Genomic DNA, 20604 nt, shown 5'->3' with positions numbered 1-20604 from the left:
GAAGTAGGTAGCCTTAGAACATTACCTATTAAAAAAGCATTAAAAATCTCTTGATACAAATAGTTTCAATAGCTTTCATTATTTTGAAATGGCCAAGGAACTAAAAAGAGTGCAAATTATTAGCAACGTCTCATGAGACTATGAGACTATGATCTGCTACTAGCTATTTACAAAAGTGCTTTCAGTATTGTAATGGCAAGGAAAAATATTGCAAAGTATATAATAAAATAAAGTATCTTAATTTTTATTTTCGTTTAAACTTACCTGACCATGGGTATCGCCAGCTGACTTCCCAGCCTCAAATTTTAAAGCAAGTCCAAAATCAGCGATACATGCCGTAAGATTATTTTTCAATAACACATTTTTGCTCTTGATGTCCCTTGAAAAAAATGAAGTACAAAATTGAAAACTACCATATTTAAAAGGGATCAGAATAACATTTGATTATGTTTAACTATAATATAATTTATTATTTGATTATAGCTGCAGAGATGAAGAAATTTTGGTTTGGTAACTGGACATACAATAGCTACTGTTTACAATTAAACCAATGACCAGTACCATTCACACAGATATACAACACAATCAGAGCGCTTAGCTTAGGAAATGGAGGAAAAGATGCAAAAGACTAACTAAAAAGACTTGCCTAATTAGACATGTAATTTGAACCTCTAATGCTGCCTCTTATAAAATAACAATAGGATGCAAAATACCCTTCTCCAAAATGCTCTGTGGAGAAGGAAACGGGAGTAGAAAATTTTATTTGCATTCTGATCACTGATTACTTGTTCTTCCTTCTACAAACTGGGTTGCATCCACACTGGGTTGCAATATAGGAGAGCTCTGGTTTTGACAAAACTGCTCCCAACTCTTCTACCTTGCAAGTACCTAAAAGGCTGCCCTGGAGGACTGGAAAAGAGTCCAAAAGAGCATGGGATGACTACTGTACTTGGGAAGGCAATTAAAACCAGAGCTACTATTGTATACTATTGTAAAGATCAGATGATTGATAGACAGATAGACAGACAGACAGACAGACACACACACACACACACACAGGCGACAGGGGATGAGGGTGATGGGGGGTACCTGTGGGATATAGCTGGTTTATGCCCTTCTTTTAAACCAGGAATGTCTTCATGGAGATAGGCCAAACCTTTTGCCATAGTTTCAGCTATATGACAGAGTTCATTCCATGAAACTACATTAGCCTTCAGGAAGTCAGTAAGTGAACCCTAAACAATAAATAGTATTTTTTATTTATAAATAATATTTTTCACTTTACATCATATCAGTAAAGTTACATGTCATATTTAACTATAATTTTAGAACTAGGAATATACTTTTGTTACACAGCCAAAATAGAGAAAACACATGCTATGGAGAGAATATCCCATTTGCTATTCTAGAACCTGGGATATCCAAATTTTATTGAAATGTTTCTGTGATTTGAGCTTGGAGGGGAAGAATGAAAATACAGGATAGGTTTCACACAACATCAATATTAATTAAAAAAAGAATTCAAAGTAATATTTCATTACCATGATAGAAATAATTCAGTGGGCATTCTTTTAAACATATGGGAGGACAATGTTTGAGGAGTTGGGACTACAGGAGGTTACCTGTGTCATCATAACATACAATGGCATTTTTTTCTCGGTCTTGATTTTTCTCCCTCCCTACCCAAAAATGTTTTACAGGAGGACATGGAAGAAGACGACCTCTGGAAGGCAAATTACTCCCATCCATACTTTGAAAAATGGTCTGAAATCACTGCCTTGTGTTGAATTCTTTCCCTTTAAAATTTAATATTGATCTTAAAAATAAATCTAGTAACGTTTCACAAACTTAAAAATTTGCCTCAAAATCTGCTTCCTTTGGAAAATATTCTATTTGTACACAATGAAAAGTTCTAACAGTTATCACATGAACTATCACAATTAAGTCGTCACCTTTTCATGAAACGCTGTTATTAGCCACAAGTCAACATCAATACTAGTGCCTCGTTTCTCAGCACCAATGAACTGTAGTATATTTTCATGCTTCATTCCTGGTAAGCTGTATATTTCATATTCATTTTGCCATGATTCTTTATCCTGGAACAAAAAGAATCATATTAATATATTTTTTAAAAAATATTAAATTATTAGTCTACATATTCAAAATTATTTCAAATAATCAAAATCATATCTGATATGCTATGAAATTTGCCCAAATGCATGGGGTGATGGCCAAAAAAAAAAAAAGATGGAGAATACACATGTCTTGGTTTGACTGGCAAATTCACATTAACAGAGGACTCTTGCTTCTAGCAATTTCTGAACTGTGCACAAATCTTCAGAAATTCTGTCAAAAAGATTATTAAATTGAGGCCAGACAAGTTTAGATAATTCTCTTAGATCAACAACTAATAATATTTGGCAAGCAAGTTCTCTGGAATAATGGTAAGGATTTTTCCTGATTTACTTCATCAAATAAATATAGACAATGAAGTGAGGTTAATAATTCAATTAGGTTCATCTGACAGTAAGACAGAATTAAATCAGCAATTTTCTTTTTCTTTATCTGGTTATTTTCCCCCAGATTCTATAATGTTTTTCATGCTGCTGGTAAATAGCTGGCACATAATTCATAAATAGAAATAGCAATGTGTTTAAATAAATATTATAATTATTTCTTATTATAGTTTTTAATTATGGACCTCTCTGCTCCATAGGGGGAAAAACCAATCATAGGTCAGGCACAGGACAATGTAATGGCTGTAATGGCAATCATGAGACTTGGGGATGTTGCAAAAGTTGTAAATGGGCCATAAAGTTATTTTTTCAGCACCATCATAACTTCAAACAATCGCTAAATAGAATAGTTGGTAAGTGAGGACTATCTTTATTGGTCTGAGATTGTACATAAATTATCTGATTTGAACGTATTTTGATAAGATGATTCCCCCTGGTTTTTATTAGTATTTAAATCCCAAGCCTGTTATTACAAATGGAATTATTTCTTCACCCATCAGGATGGATGTCTCACTGGATCATTAACGATATCCTTTATTTCCTTTCACATTTTACTTACTCTCAAAACCACTGGAATGTTTTATTAAGAATCATATGACATTTAGACATATTTTGAGATATCACCTGATTTCCTTGTTATAACAGTATTTTTAAGAACATTGTAACATTTCATAGTACAATATTTGGTTGTTCATATACCTGCACTGGGAATATTTTCACAGCAACGTATTCATTTAACAACTGAGCTTTCCAGACACAGCCAAATCTTCCTCTAGCTCTGATCTCTAGTAACTGCAATGGCTTTAGGCCCATCAATGGTGATGGAGGTGGTGGTCCAGGATCCTAAAAATAATCACAGTCAACAAAAGTTATTTATTTTAGTATAATCTCATTCACCAATTCAAAAACAACAATTTAGAAAGCGAATTATATCAACAAAACAGAATGCAAACAAAAATGTTAATGTCTCACAATTTTTAAATTAATTTTCAATTCTTTCTCAGCAAAAATAAAGCGAATAAAACTAACACTTAAATTGTATGGTTCCACATAAAGACATGCATACAAAATATGGAAGGAATTAAATTTCTTGAAACTAATCCAGTATTTTTAATCTCTACATATGGTAAATAGAAGTGTTTTGCAACATGTATCTACTAAAATTTTTATGAAAAATACTTTATCTAAATGAAGAAACTGTAAACAAATGTTATTAAATACTCTATTTTTAATGCAATTATTCTTATATAGGATATCTATATGCTTCATGCAACCTGTGGTTATTGCTTGCGCACATACAGAATTCCTGAGGATCCATTCCTACTTTACCAACCCAGCTATTGACCCAATATCATTTGAAAGATGGGGAAATCAGTTTTTGTAGTTAAAAAGGTAAAGGTAAAGGTTCCCCTGGCACGTATGTGCTAGTCGTTCCCAACTCTAGGGGGTGGTGCTCATCTCCATTTCAAAGCCAACCTTCCCACCAAAGGTGGTCCCTATTTTTCTACTTGCATTTTTACGTGCTTTCAAACTGCTAGATGGCAGAAGCTGGGACAAGTAACGGGAGCTCATCCCATTACCCAGCACTAGGGATTTGAACCACTGAACTGCTGACCTTTCGATTAACAAACTCAGCGTCTTAGCCACTGAGCCACCGCATCCCTTATTTTTTCTATTTAAGAACTACTTAACTTTATTAGCATTTATTTATTATAAGCATTACAAGAAAGATTTAAAGTCATCTATTATGACAATGCTGATTGGTACCTTAAAGGTACTTATGTGTGATTATATTTCCTGGTCCTCACTACTTCATCTACTTTGATGAATACTAAAGCATCTATAGGATGTAAACAGAGTGAAGTGAACTATGATGAACTGGCCTCAGTTATAAGTTGTAAGTGTACAAGTTACAAGTTACTTTAGTTCATATGAAGTCGTGTTTGGATGCGCCCCCAGGGAAGCCCACTGCCTCTGGATAAGGTCCAAAAATAACGGAGGCACTGGAATTGCGTCCGTCTCTGTGGCAGTCTCTGAAAAGAGCAGCTCAGCCCGATCCTGTTCTGTCATAGTCCCCACTGGCCTCGTGTCTGCTGTGTCCAACTTAGTTGAGGCCTTCGCTTTGAATAATAAGGCCTTGAACAAGTGGAGGTGGAACAACCCCTTGAAAACAGATTGGTCCAGTAATAGGCCCTCCTCATCCGACAGCTCCTGATCTAATTGCCCTTCATCAAAGGATAGAGAGTCGTCGGTCCCAGACAGTGAGGCTGAAGAGGAAGAAAAAGCAGTGCTCTGCTGAGACAGCATCTCCCTCTGCGCTGAAAGGGCCTGGTGGGTACCCAGAGTTGGTGCCTCTGCCTGTAATGCTGACCGTCTATGCTGTTGTCTGCCGGCTTCAAAGCCGCGCAGTACTGCCTCTAAGATCCATTTCTGTACCATATCTGGCATATATGTGGCTCCGCCCCTGGATTGGTGTTCCACCGCCTCCACTGGAGTAATAGAGACTGCAGGGGAAACTGTAGTTCCCCTGTATACCTCGGCACCTGACGGCAGTGGGGATAACGAAAGTGAGGCTCTAATACTAGTGGAAGGACCTGGCTCCACCAACAAATCCCGATCCAAGGCCGGTTTTGCCACCTGCTGCGCAAGGCCTGTTCTGGTCTCCACCTCCCCTTGGGGGCAGAGGTGTTTGCGCTTCTCGATCACCTTTGCTCCCTTCTCTATCTGTTTCTCTAAAGCTTTTTGCAGCCGCTTTTCAGCCTTCTCCTGAGCCTTAGATGGTCTCCTAAGAGATATGGCCTTGGCCTTTATTTTGGCTGCTGTCTCCTTGCTCCCCCTCTTCGCTTTATGATGGCTGCATTTGGAGCCTCGCCCATTAGTGCTGTGGGGATGAGATCCCTCACCCAACTCCATCAGGTCGTTAAATGACTCTTCAGATGTCGTCTTAATGTGAGTCTGCCCCCTTTGAGAGCAAATGCTAGTAGTGTCATTGAACTGAAGCCTCAGTCCAAGGTAGGGTCTGTCTAGCAAAAATGCTGAAAACTGCTTATCTCAGTAGCCTTTTCAAGCAGGGTGCAATGGGGAAAGCCACAAAGGCTCTCTAGTCTGTGGCACTTACAAATCCTTGACTGATGTCAACGAGCCGTACTCCGCTGGCTGCTGCTGCAGCAAAGCGGCCTTCAGTGGGCGAAAGAGACAATTGCTTTCTCCTGTCTGATTAAGTATCGAGGCTGAGCCTTCAAGGCTCCTAAGCGGGCTCGGGCCAGTGCCCTTCACGCTCCTAAATTTGAACTTGGTCCTGCTGGAAGTCAATTGGAGACTGCTGTCTCCCTAAGTCTGAGCCGTGCCCAAGGGCTGGAAACCAGGCCCTTCTGCCAGCCATTCCTCAGATTCAAAAATAATAAGAACTGCAAATATTGTCAATCTGGGACAAAATGGCCATGATCACTGCTCCCAACGGCTCTGGCAGCTGTTTCGCGCCTAAATGCGCACCGCGCCAAAGCCACAGTGAATCTAGGCCTACCTGCGTGCCCTGGTGCCTGTCGCAGCTTCCAAACGCTGCAGCCGCTTGCCACCCCCCCCGCACCGCTACTTAGCTTCTTTGTAGTCGTCGGGGGTGTGCTGGAACAATCCGCCCCTTTCCCGGGGTTCTGGCTGGATCCGCTGTCCAGCTGCAGTTGTTCCTTGTCCCAGAGGCTCAAAAATGGTGGTTCCCGTCGGCAGCAACCAATGGGCCTGCCTGGCCTGCCAGCTGCTTTGCGCCGATCCCCAGTGTGAAAGAACGCCACAGCCTTCTGAAGCCTAAAACTCTTCTTTTTCAAATTCTTCCAACAATCCTCTAATCTGTTACCAACTCCTATTTATCATGGAGATCATTCAAACCTTGTCTCAACTGCTCAAGACTGAGTTGAAACTGGGAGGGGCACCAGAGGGGCGTCTCTTCAAATTACAACCCAGTCTATAGAGCTAGAAGACAGAGTGAATCCCATGCCTGGAGTCTTCAGTCCCCTATCAGGAAAATTACATTTTTCTTCTCACACTCACTGAAGAGTGCCACTTCCCCCCCCCCCCGCTTTTATATAAGCTATCTAATTAGGCTGAAACTTTGCCTTTTGTCTTTTTTTCCTAAGCATACTACTATATTGCTTATACAAGTAGCCCTTGATTAACAATGATAAATGGAGCTTGAATTTCCATTGTTAAGTGAGGATCCTGGGTTGTTTAGAAAGTCTCAGGCAGCTAGCTAGCAAGCAGGCTGCCAGGAATGGCAGAGCAGGGCTGGCTCCTACAAGGTTCATGGGTGGCTTGTGTGGCAAACAGTGGCTACTGCCAGGCAACTTTCTGGAGCAACTTACGGCCTTCTGTATCAGTTTTCCTGGTGTCTCAGTCATTAAATGATGTGGTCACTATGTGAAACATCAAATTTTAACTTCAATTTTCCTTTGCTTTACGTATTTACAATGGTTATAAATGTGAGGATTGGCTGCAAAGGTACTTTTTCATGACAGTTGTAACTGAGAACAGTCATTAAATGAGGCAGTAGCTAAACAAGGACTAACTATAATCCTGCCTATGCCAATTTAGTCCCACCATTCCAAATAGTAATATGAAATAATAGTAGAAAAAATGTATTTAACAAAGCAACAGAGAAAGTATTAAATGAATACTGCTCCAATTCAACAGGCTGCCTGATGAACTCCACATATTAATGGGTCTTCAAGATCTGGTTCCTAAAAGGAAATCTACCATGTCTATTACTTCTGATTTTAAAGAAACTCAAAAATAGACTGATACAGCATGCAGGTTTACTATTTAATATCCCAGGATATTTTCAGTCCTTAATTGTGCATGATGTAACTCTCTGAACCTTACAAATACATTATATTTTGAGACAGAGAACTGATTTTGAAACAACAAAAAATAAATGGATGTAAAAACCTTTATCATTCAAATTTCCAAAACAAAATGCAAAACATTTTTCTCTTGCATATGCAGATTCTTCATCTTAACAGACATCCCAATGATTGTTATGAAGAGGTTTTTATGTCAATTTGTTTATATGAAGTCCAGTATCACATGAATATACTAGGCACTGTATTAGATTTTTCCACTCAAGCTAATGGAATATCACAATGTTTGCTATAATAGGCTATCAAATTGTTTTTGATGCTGACATGTTATACTGTAGAAAATCCAATAAATAAAGAATCCAATACTTTTGGATACAAATAAACATCTTTTCCAAATGTTACTCTTATAGGCAGTTTGTAACTTCACAAATGTATGACTATAAATAAAACGGTGCATCTTACCTCTATCATTATATGAAAGGCATGCTTGTAAAAAAACACATACACACAGGCAAAAGGGAATTATTTCATATAATACAAAGGAGATACAAGTGCATCTTAGGAAAAGTGAGTGTCATCAGTAACTAAGTTATAAAATTCAGCATGCATTAGATTCTCAAATGTGTACTTCCTTGACCTTCTTTTTTGACAATAAAAGATAGCGATAGTGTTTATTATATCTATAACTGTCTTATTTGAACATTAAAAGTTTTGTAACCAAATGCTCAAAATAGTACAAAAACTGATTTCCATAAGTATAATATAAGTAGTTAGAAGGCACAGAGAAATGTAGTATTATGTATTATGTAAATGTAGTATTAAATGTAGTTATTAAGATATTGGTTATGTTTTAAACAAAGTAACTGTGCATAAAATATAAGTTGGTATATTACACAAGAGGGCAGTGTTGCATCATCTAATCTACGAACTACAAAGCATAACAGTGAAACAAAACACATTACCCTCATCCTAATCTTACTTCATTTAACCATTAAACTTGCTAAACATAGTTCATTTTTCAATAATATTTTTGGTAGCTAATTAATTCTAGAAATATCACCCTTCCTTCCTTTTAATCAGCTGCTTTCATTTGGAAATATCAGTATATAAATTAACATTTAATTAACTTTTATTTTAACACTGATGAAAGACCTCAATTTTTTTATTTTTTAAAAGTGGAGGCAAACCTTATTAGAATATGCAAAATTATTTACTGATATATTGAGGAAAATGCTTTATAAAATATAAAATTCACTAAAAACCAATAGCAAAACGAAAACACAAGGAGACAGGATTGGGAGGAGAGATTTCTTTCATCAACATTCATACCAGCCCGTGATTCTACCCTCACAACCCCTCTACCTGAATTCTTTCCCAGATGAAAAGTACTCAGGTAATGCTGCGGTCACCACCTTTTCTAGAATAGAGACCTGTCCCATTTACCAGGAATTGGGATGGGCTAAACAGAAAATCTCCCTTCCCTTCCTCTTAAAAATGCCTCCAGATTTTCCTTTTAAATCAACAAAGTAGTCAACAAGAAAGAAGGATTTTTATTTTAATAAAAGCAGTAAGTATTTGAAAGAACAGTTTAGATACAGCAAGTTGCATAAGGCAGAGATCTGTGTTTAAAATCCAGTGTTTGCTGATCCGCAAACACTCAAAGCAAACAAAAGTATAGATAACGGGAACAGATGCAAAATTACTTCCCAATCATGTGTGCCTCACTGAGCAGAAATTAAGATAAGGGGATGGGGTGGGAAAATCATCACTCATATGATAAACATTCCCTGTCAACCTTATTACTGTAGTTTCTATTCTTCCAAGACGCTAATAAACAACTCTTGATATTCTCTTCTCTTGAATCTCCTCCTCCTAAATAAAAAAATATTTAAAGGTCCAACCAGATAGCCAGCAGGTCACTCAGAATGAGGAGTTTCCTTAATCCATTATATTAACACTAACTGTGCAAAATCAGAAATCTTCAGCTTTATAAAGGCAGTCTCTCTGATGAGGAAAAATATACAAAATGAGAGAAAGAAATCCTCCTTTACTTCACATGTGCAAACATCTGGATTAAAATAAGTCATTTTTTCCCCTAATGATTCATATTGGTAATGGGATCACATAAATAACCGAAACAATGATAACCATATAATAAACTGTCCTGACAGCAAAGTCTGTGCAAATTCTTCAGAAACAGAAGTTGGCAACGCACTGCACTGCATTCAAAGGACTTTGAATATGTGACCACAACTTTTGTCGGGTTTGCATGGCTGCTTTGAAAGCTACTCCCACCAAGCTTTATTCACATATGCCTGCCGGTTTGCAAAGTGAAATAGTAAAACCAGGCCATATTGGGCAGGGGCAGTTTCTAATGCACTGGTTTTGATAATTTGAAGAGGAGTTTTGATCCCCTTTCAAAGGAGTTTCATAGCCTGATTGTACAGTAAAACATAAGGTAGTGCTTAGCAGCCCAGCATGCAAGATCTCATTCAAAGTGAAAAGAAATTATTTCCAGTGCTTATCAACTTCTTGATGTCAGGAACATCTGACATAAATAACAAAAAGTCAGTGGAGTAAAGGATTTGCATTTGTGTGAATATGTCTTAATAAAATATGGCATTCCAAATATAGGTGTAAAATTAAATAGAAGCTGAGTAACTGTGCCAACTGCTCCAAATACAAAAGGATGATAAAGAAGTACTGAATTCATCTAATCTGGCAATAAAAAAGTTGTTAAGCACTACAATAATTAGACTTTTAAATTGGAAGATACTGTTTTTCAATGAATACCTTGCAAACTTCAGTGTGATGGTACCATTTTCTGAGGAGCTAACCAGATACTGCTATGCAATCCACTGGTTTTAAAGTCTATATATACTTTCTAAATATTAGTAATATATTAACCTATGCTAATTGTTTGGTCAAATAAACCAAATAAGTATGCTGAATTAAGGTTGACAATCAATTTGTAATAAAACTATATAATCTACTATAAAAATAATTCTTAAAAGTTCTACCATGAAAATGTCTTTCTTATGGGGAGTTCTTTGGATAAAAGAATTCATAGCACTGGCAATAATGTATTTGTTGGAAGAGATATGCTTGCAGGAGAAATGGCAATTCATTTAACAAGCCTGAGAGCAGGATGATGACAGAAGAGTTAATGCCACAATTTGGAAAAATGAGAAAGTGGAATATCTGACAGCATAATATGAGAAAATTGTAAGAAGGTTTCACAGAAATAGTATTTCTAATAAATTCATATTGCAACATACTAAGAACAATAAATGGAAATTATGTTTTTAAATTAATAAGACAAAAATGGCAACTTAAAATATTGTTCGGCAGGAATTGGGATTTTAGAAGGAGATTTAAATAAACTGAAAATATCTTAATCCTCAGCTTAATTTCAGATAGGACTGACTGCAAATAGAACATGTAGAAAAAAATAATCAAATTTATCGTTTTGGTAGATAAAACTATGGGTGGATCAGAATATGGAGCACGTTTAAGGTGCCCTTCTTTTTTCATATAGCAAATGAGTTGCTTGGTACACAGTATTATTCTCTTTCCTTGATCAAAGCAATGCAACTCACAACTTCTCTGCTACAGAAATAATAGAAAGGGTGTCCTTTCCAAATCATTGCAACAAGAAATATCTTGTGACATGAAGATGGCCAAATACTTATTGCCTAACACTAAATGAACCAAGTTAATTTTACCATTACTATTTTAATTATAACCATGAACCATTTACGATAATTTGTTTCCAAAAATACAAACTAGGAAATAAGCTCAGTCACATTTAAAAGAACACTAAGCATATCACTCTCAGAAATAAACCCTAGTTGCTAGTCCATTTGGGTTTTTAACTTTTTTATTCACTGACTAGTAATTGACAAAGACAAAAAACTGCATTTATATACATGGGACAGAAAATGGGCAATGGCTCCTATGCTTGAACTCATTATTCCTCTTCTGTCAGTACAAGAAATGCCTAGTGTTCTATAGTTGTTTAAATGAAAAGTTTAATTTTAATTGACAAATTTTATTTTTCAAATTACATCTTCTGAAACTATTTGATTCATAAAAAACAGCTTAATAAGGTGTGTATGTATGTGTGTATATATCTATAATCATATAATATAGCAAAGAGATGTTTCTGCTTAGTTTAATTATATTTTCAAAGTAGTAAAAAATAGTAACTGATAAGCTAATTTTTACTTACTTCATAAAAGAAAAAGGAACCAGGAAAATGATGAAACCTTCTTACAATTTTTGTGCGCATAAGGAACCAATTTAAATTAGAGTTGCTCACTAAAACATTTGGATGAAAATTATATAAGCAATTTCTCTATTATTTTTTGAATGGGTCATACTGTAGTCGCTATATGACTCAAATCAGTTCATTTTGCAGCATTTAGTACTGACAGCTATTTAATTACTTCCATGGATATAAAGATAACTTCAAAGATTCTGCATTATGTTTCACAACAGGGTAGATGTTACTATTATGGATATAGATAGGATTATTTTGGTAAAAAGCTGTAATGGTTGGCCTGCCCTATCTCCTTTCATTTTTACAAAATATTTTAATATTGAATACACTGATTTCCCAGTGGCAGGATCTGTTTGATCTTGGTTGATCTTGAAAAACTCAGGAAGTTCAGACCTGGTTAATACTTGGGAAATCAGAAGGAAATTTAAGGGCTGACATAAAGAGTGGAAAGTGTGTGTGTGTGTGTGTGTGTGTGTGGCGGGGGGGGGGGAGAACAGAATAAGCCAATGGCAAAGCATTTTCTAGAATGTGGCCAAGAATATAATGTAAGTATGTCCATGAAGTCAACAGGCATTAAGCTCCACTCATGAGACTTGGTTTCGTTACTGATATGTTAGTTTTACTTTGCTTTTCCTTTTTTAAATTGTATTATTCTTTTATTACAAATTATTTTGGATATTCTTTCTAAAGATTATACAAACCTATGTTTACAAATAATTCAGATTATTCTAAATAAATCAGTTTTTTCAACTTCATAAAAGTGAGCCTTTCAAGGGAATTTTTTCAGCTAAAGATTGCTTATAGCATGAAGAAATGTCCTTGTAATCAAATTTATGTATCACTGTCTATATCTACTGCAAATATGTTGATAATCTGATTTATACTCTACATTCATAGGTTTATATTAGAAGTTCCATGTCTAGTCAGATCATGATTTTTCTGCTCAAACTCTTTTATATTGTACTCTGAATCCACTGAGTTTTAACAAACACTCATGTATAATGGTATTGATAAAAATGGTAATGCTAAAATTACAATTATGGAATATACACACAAGAATTTATAAAATGATCACATGTGTTGTACACAGTTCCTTGTAATGATTATATAATATGACTGGTTGCAGCACTTTTCACACTTCATTATATTGAAACCTCTCTGCAGTTGCTGCTGCACACAGATACCTTTCTGTAAAGTCAAGGGAATCCTTAAGTAGTGTGGACCATGACATGGAAGGTTTGCAGTGGATTAAATCAGATATTTATTGACCTTCATCTCTTGTGACTTTGGAATCCAACATTCTGCTTATCATTACTTGTTATATTAATCTAACATAAACTACTACTTCAAAGTGCATGCAACATTTAAATGTTTTAAATGTAATTTATAATTTAGTTATGTTAAAAGATGTAGCAAAACATTTCTGGTTTCCAAAGATACTTTATCTGTATTTTAAATATACCTTTATCAAAAAATAAGGATCAAGCAGAGAAAGGGGGGAAAAGAAAGAAAGAGAATTTAAGATAGCTACAGTATGAGTCTATCTTTTATTTAATTTATTTAGCTCTATAAACTTTTATTCATGTACTGAAGTACATAAGACCATTTAAAATAAATTATAAAATGTAAAACAACTTCTCTTATAATTATTTAAAAATCCAATCTAGTACAAAATAAGTGGTGCAAATTCAAATTATTGTATTGACATTTTCACCACATAAAAGTAACTTATTTTGATCTCACTTCAGTACAAGTAGTTCATATTTTAACAATTTAGTATTTTTCCTCAACTGATATTCTAGGCTTTCACTTTACATTTTTTAAAAAGTAAATTTTATATGAGAATGTTTATTAAGTGTGCATGTACACTTCTATATAAGTTATGGATATTCATAAAATTCTTCTTAAAAATAATTTTGAAATATAGCCAAGTTCAACAAGGACTGTCATTCCTAGATTTTCTAAACAATAGGATCTACTGCAGAATGCCAACAAATTACAATGGAATCTGGCAATATTATTCAAATGCCAATTACCTCCTGCAGTCATTCATAGTGCAAATGTCCATCCAAAAACAGCCTTGAAACATACAGCTCTACATGCAAAACAGTTCCTTCCAATAGCAAGGTACTGACTTACATAAACACCAATGCATGGGCAGCAACAGGCATGAAGGCTTTTTTCTTCCTGACATAATTTGAATGGTGATAGGGCTGAATTGCTTTATTTAGATACCTGAACAAAACTAGAATACAACTGAATATTCAAAAATTGTTATTTCAAAATAATTTTTCCAAATAATGAGAAAAACAAGAGTTTTCCTAAATTTAATGTGTATAATTTACATCCTGTTACCATAGATGAGTAATTTTAAAACATATCATGTACAAATCATAAAGTTCAAAATATTTACTTTAAGCTGTGCCTTTTGCAAAATGTCTGATGTAGGATGCTGACAATCTTTTTATGAATTGTGGAAGAGAGAAACAAAACCAATTTCAACTAATTTATTCCCCTAGCTACAGACTCTCAGATCATATGCCAACAGTTTTCCAAAAATCTTCAAAAGGTCAAATAGCAACCATCAAAAGTAACAAGTCTATATTGACTTGAGAAACCTAACAAAAAGATGGGATATAAATCTGAAAAGAAACAAATCTACTTCCATTCAAAATAATGCACTTACTTGGGTTGGTACAAGTACTGGAGGATATGCTAATTTGTGATGTCTGTACATCCAGAATGAAAAGAGTACAATCACTGCTATTCCCATTATAGGTCCAAGAGAGTAAAGCAATGTACTAAACAGGGGTGGTTTAGTTGTCACAGGATTGGAAGTAGCTGCAGGGGAAAGAAGATTTCTTATAATTCAGTATTAACACAGAAAATATAAGCAATTCTTAAAAATTGAGGACATTTAAGCTATCTATACATTAAAGTTATCTATGATACATCTGAAGCTTAAATGTTTAAATTTTAGGTTTGCATTTAAGATCATAGTATTTTGCCTATTCTTGTAGATGAGCAGACTGAGCTGAAAGGCAGGCTTAAATGTATCATCAGTTTGGAATCATTGCACAGCCACAAGAAACCCAAATCCTGCTCCGCAGAATTCCATTGATCCTTATCTAGCACCAGCTTTGACCATTAGTTGACCAGATTATTGTATATAGGTAGCAATAATAATCTTATCAGTGCTTTGAATTCAGTGAATGTTTTCAGTTCTTTGCACCTGACAATTGTAGTCATTGTAATTTAGTAATAGTCTTTCTTGGATGCAACCATCAGGCAAGGGTTTCCAATCCCCGGGCTGCGGCCCACTACTGGGCCTTGGCCTATTCGAAATTGGGCCACACAAATGGCTGGCTGGAGCACGAAGGCAGCTCAACTTGTCTGAGTGGTGGGATGGCACGCCACACATGCAAAGGCTGCATGTGTGCCCAGGCGTGTTGGCATGCCACTTGTGCGGCCCAGTTCCCCTCTTCCCTCCCAGCCGGGCCACCAAGCCACAAAGGTTGGGGACCGCTGATATAGATTATTGTTGGGATATATAAGGTCAAAATTCAGCAATGCTTTTTCCAATCTAATCCAATTTCATATGGTCCTTGTATTACAACCATTCACTTAATGACACTTCTGTGATGGAATGAGCATCTGGAGAAACAACGGAGGAGAATCTTGGTAGCCCAGAGGTTTCACAGCAGTACATTCCGGAAAAGCCAAAATTAAGAGACTGCAAATTCCCAAATTAGATGGGGTGGGGTGGGAGAATAACTTTTAGAGTAGCAACACCTTAGAATCTCTCGGGATATATCTATTAGAGAAGTGAGTTATAGCTTTAGTTTCTGTCCACTAGGTGTAAGCAAATAAAAGATTGGACTTGATTGGATTTCACTGTGCAGTCTTTGGGCTTGGGCCTGACAGATTCAAAATTATGATAAGCTCAGAAAAAAATGACTTATCACCCATCCTTAAAGACCACCACACCAGCTCTGCAGTTATTTATTTATTTATTTATTAAATTTATATACCGCCCTATTCCTAAGGGACTCAGGGCGGTGAACAGCGAACGATAAAAATACATGTAATACAAACGTTAATAAAAAAAAAACCAATTAAAATATACTAAACACTCTGGTCCTAGATAATTCAAGACATCCCAGTTTAAAATAAAATCAAAAAGCAATATAAAGGGAAAGTTAGGCCAGGCCGGCCTGCTGAAACAGGAATGTTTTGAGGGCACGGCGGAAAGTGCGCAGATCCGGAATCTTCTGTATCTCTGGGGGGAGCTCGTTCCAGATGGTGGGTGCCCTCACAGAAAAGGCTCTCCCCCTGGGGGCTGCCAGTCGACATTGTTTGGCTGACGGCACCCTGAGAAGCCCCTCTCTATGGGAGCGTACTGGGCGGTGAGAGGCTATTGGTGGCAGAAGGCGGTCTCGTAGGTACCCCGGTCCTAAGCCATGGAGCGCTCTAAAGGTGTTAACTAAGACCTTGAAGCGCACCCGGAAGACCACAGGGAGCCAGTGCAGCTCGCGCAGGAGGGGAGCCACATGGGAGCGTATATATGATCGTATTTGGGTGCTTGGCAACCAGCTCAAATTTATTATGGTTGCAGCATCTTGCAGTCATATGATCACAACCTCTGACTTCCAACAAGCAAAGTCAACTGTGAAAGACAGATTCACTTAACTGTGTGATTTGCTTAACAAGTATGTGATTTGTTTAATGACAGTGGTGATTCCCTTAACAAGTATGGTAAAAATAGTTGTGAAGTTGGGTCCAGTCATGTGGTGCCTTGATTTATGATCAGACCGACCTTCAATGGAAATTCTGATACCAAGTGTGGTTGTAAGTCAAGGACTACCTGTATTGTTTAGTATTGTATCTAACCAAGGCTGCTGTCTCCAGGTCCTTTCCTATGTTTTCTCATTTACAATTATTATCATCCAATGAGAATAATAGAAAAATACATGTTATCTATAAGCATGTTCAATATTTAATATAGGTTTTAAATTCTAAACAAATTTCTCTGCAGGATTCTTTTTAAGAAGAGTTATATCACATACGTTGTGTGACCTCCATCTCTGGAAAGTAGAAAAAATGTTCATTGCACATGTTGCCCTCACAGCAGCAGAAAAACACTTCAGGGCTATCTTTCTTTTCTATACAGTCAGTTCTGAAAGAGATTAAAATCAGTTAAATATTAAACTGGTACAATTATATTTTAAAAATCCAGCAAAAATTGCTGAGTAAATTAATACAGAATTTAAAAGGTTGGCATTCTGGAATCTACATCTGAATATCTGAGTAATTATAATTTTGTGCAAAAGTATATCAAACTTTCATTTGGCTTCCATAACGAAAGGGAACAATACAAAAGGTACTACATAAAAAGCAGCACAAATCACACACATTTCATCAAAAGAGTGATACCAGTAGACTGCCTATTGCTTCTTATAAAATGGTTGCTAATCATGCTAATCTGAAGCATCTCTTAAAATAAAGTACAAGTCTTCTACACATCTAACATTTGAGCTTCTTGCTTTTCACTTTGAGAAAAGGCCTGCAGGAAATTTATAGATAAAATATAGAAATGACTGGCGCTTCAGTTCTCTCCCAATTTAAAGTTATGACTCCCAGTAGCATTTCAGCCTAAATTTAATACTGTATTGCATTAGCTGCAACCAATGCAGTTCATGCAATTAGATAAATTATGCAGGGACTGTCTCACCCGTCAGATCTGTGGATCTGAAGAGTTTTCTCCACACTAGATTAGCTCAGCACTAGTCTGTTCCAATTTGATTATCCAATCAAATGGAAAAATGGACCTTTACCCTATCTTTATTATGGAAAAAAACAATCCTCCAATGTTGTTTTGGCTATTATTTATCAACAAAGCCTCACAAAATGTACATAAAACTAACTAGCCATTTCTACACAGAAGAATTAAAACAGAAATACCTAAAAAGTAATGTGGCAATACCCCCAAACAATGAAGGATCATTCTATCACTTACCTTAAGGAATTTGTTTGGTATTTTACTCTGTATAAATTTTGTGTAATAGCCTATGCTTATACACATCATCAAATGTCTATGCTTTTGAAACAGATTAAACTTTACAAAACAGAAAATATATGAAAATAGTCGTGTTTGCTTGCCTGTCATAACAATTAATATCATCCAACCAGCAACCCTTTTTCACAATTTCAATAGATCCAGAGATATTCTTCCATGTTGCAAAGCAGTGTCTTCTTTTATCTTTGTCACCATAGCACAGTTCAATGCCACTACGATTTGTCTTATCATTTTCCCAATTAGCATTGTAGAAGATGCATTCCTGTGTTTCTGATCTGCCTAGTATGGCACCTGCAAGGAATTGGTTTTAAAGAATTAAATTCAGGGTAACCTTGGAAAAATAATAAAATACTAAGAACAAAACTGTATTTAAAATGTCTTGCAATCCTTATTACACAAATATGTCTGCATCTCAGTATGGCATATATTCCTTTTTTTTCCTTAAGGCAGAATAATAGTTGCTTTTATTTACTATTTTTAATTTAGTAATGCAATTGTTTTGTATGTCAAAACTCATTGGTTTCTGATATTCACAGCAAAGGTATCTGTAATAATTGCTCTCTTAAGAAACAAGTAAAGTACAATTCTATCTCTAAAATTACATGACTTGCCAATCTAGTGAAATCTCTTTGCTATAAAGGATGTTATTTCATTTTGGTGGAAGAATATAATCTAATACAGAAATATCATCTCCTATTTTCCTGTAAGATACTGAGGAATTCTAATAATTCCTCGTGCCATGTAAAACAGAAAACAAAATGCACACTATATTTCTTGTCCTCTGAAATTCTAGCATAAAATCAATGAACATCTATAAATGCAGGCATAAGCTTAAAATAGTTGGCAGCTCTTTAATACTGAATCTAAACTATGACATTACATCCAATAATCTATATTAAAATTTTCTATATTTCTGTCTTCTATCTGTCTTTATATTTTTCATCAAAGCATATTTGCCTATGGCTATGTTAGGATCAAAACATGTTTCAGATACTCCATTTCAGTTTCTAGCCATCAATTTTTTTTTCATTTCAGGCAGGCAGAAGGGAAAGCTCTCTTACAACCTTTACATATGTAGGGACAATGTCTTATAAATACAAACTGTCAAGTTATCTGAATTCATATTTTCATTTGAAAGTCATTTAAACATATTTGACCAGACTTCATACTTCTAACATAAAATGTCATTAGCACACTGTATTTCATATTCATATAGAATTACTGCAGGCATACTGTGATTCTGCTAGAAAAAGGAAGAGAAGGACTAGACAAGAGGAAGAAGCAAAAACAAGAAACAAATTAAGCAGACGCAAGTGATTTATTTTCTATTTAATAAAACCCACAAAATGCAGTAGTAGATCTGCTGCAAATGGGAATAATGCAAAACGAATTAAGTGATACAATCTATATTTAAGTTACTACAAGAGCAAAGGTTCTAATTTCAAATCCTAAATGTATTTTTTAATAAAATTATTACAATCCTTATATTTGAAGACTCAAATACTTTAATTTTTTTTTGCAATTAAGGAAAAGGCTTTATAAACTGAATTTCTGAAAACTTGCACCGATTTCAGTGGAAAAAACGGGATGAAAAAAGCCTAAAAAATGGGCCGAAAAAAGCCCTGAAGACGGGTCGAAAAAGCCCCCCAAACAGGCCATAAAGCCTCGAAAGCAGGGCAAAAAAAGCCTCAAAAATGCCCCCAAAAAAGGTCTGAAAAAAGCCCAAAAGTGTGCGTAGGCCAAAAAATGGCTGGCGGGTGAGTGAGGCTTCAGCAATATTTGGTCTATAAGACGCACAGATATTTTCGCCCCCTTCTGGGAGACAAAAATGTGTGTCTTATAGTCCGAAAAATACGGTATATGTTTTTTTTAAAAGGAAAATGATTACCCAGGCAAAAACATAAAAATAAAACAAACCAAAAACTGTATAACATGTAAACACACATGTAAATCCATGAAAATATACATGTCCTTCTCTCTTTTTCTAACAGGAAGAGCAAATGAAACATGGAAATGTAGTAATTCAACAATTACCAATTAAAATAGGAATAAAAATTTATGCCAGTGAAAAGATTTCTCAACAGTAGCAGTCATACATTATCTTGTAGTGATCAGCATATGTGGGATTAATTGGGATAGATTGTAGGGGTGATACCAAAATATAATTTTATCGTATTTTATTTATCTATATATTAAATTATTGTATTTTATTCCAATATGATTTTAAATTGTACTTTATTCCAATTTTATTTTAAATTGTATTTTATCCAATTCCATTGTAAATTGTTTTTATCAGATTTTAGTAATAATTTGTGTTTGGAACTCTGAACTTTGATATGGCCCAAGGGCTAATCCAGGGGTCTGCAACCTTAAAATTCGAAGAGCCATTTGGACCCATTTCCCACAGAAAACACTGGGAGCCACAAAACCTGGGTGAGCGTGGCCAACACAACATCATTCCCACCCAGTCATGTGATCCCCCTGCCAGCCACGCCCACCCAGGTTTTGTGGCTCCGGGTGTTTTCTGTGGCAATGGGTCTCTCTCCCGCCCTCTTGTTTTTCTTTTTCCTCTCCCTCTCGCTCCCTCCGTTTTTCTCTCCCCTCACTCATTTCCCTCTTTTCCCTCTCATTCTCTCCCTCCAGCTCTCATTTGTGTCCCTCTCCCTCTCTTCTTCTCTCATTTCTTTTTTTCCTCTTTCTCATTCTCTCCCTCCATCATTTTCTCATTTCTCTTTTTCCCTTTTCTCTCTCTCATCTATCTCTTTCCCTCCCTCTCTCTTCCTCCCCCCCTCTTGTGTTTGTGTGTGTTCCCTCTTGAACCATTTCCAAAAACAGGCGAGGGTTGGGGTTTTGTTTTGGTTTTTTTGCTGATGTTCTTTC

At 35.9% G+C, this 20604-nt stretch overlaps 1 protein-coding gene across 2 annotated transcripts in view; it reads right to left on the bottom strand.

Moving 5' to 3' along the window:
- ACVR2A (activin A receptor type 2A) overlaps positions 1–20604 on the bottom strand; it is a 51820-nt gene that overhangs the window by 8353 nt on the left and 22863 nt on the right. Inside the window, exons 2-9 of one of the 2 annotated variants that reach the window (XM_034424766.3) lie at positions 17808–18015; positions 16715–16824; positions 14335–14489; positions 7829–7852; positions 3216–3359; positions 1953–2096; positions 1090–1235; positions 265–379 (exon numbers count right to left, since the gene is read on the bottom strand). In XM_034424766.3, coding sequence (XP_034280657.1) covers positions 265–379; positions 1090–1235; positions 1953–2096; positions 3216–3359; positions 7829–7852; positions 14335–14489; positions 16715–16824; positions 17808–18015 — 1046 coding nt within the window. The remainder of the gene's footprint in view (positions 1–264; positions 380–1089; positions 1236–1952; positions 2097–3215; positions 3360–7828; positions 7853–14334; positions 14490–16714; positions 16825–17807; positions 18016–20604) is intronic. The other variant, XM_034424772.3, reaches the window with a different exon arrangement.

This window comes from Pantherophis guttatus, chromosome 1 (genome assembly GCF_059756535.1).
Source record: "Pantherophis guttatus breed Tessera chromosome 1, ASM5975653v1, whole genome shotgun sequence".
Taxonomy (NCBI): Eukaryota; Metazoa; Chordata; class Lepidosauria; order Squamata; family Colubridae; genus Pantherophis; species Pantherophis guttatus.
This window is presented reverse-complemented; position numbering and strand designations above follow the sequence as displayed.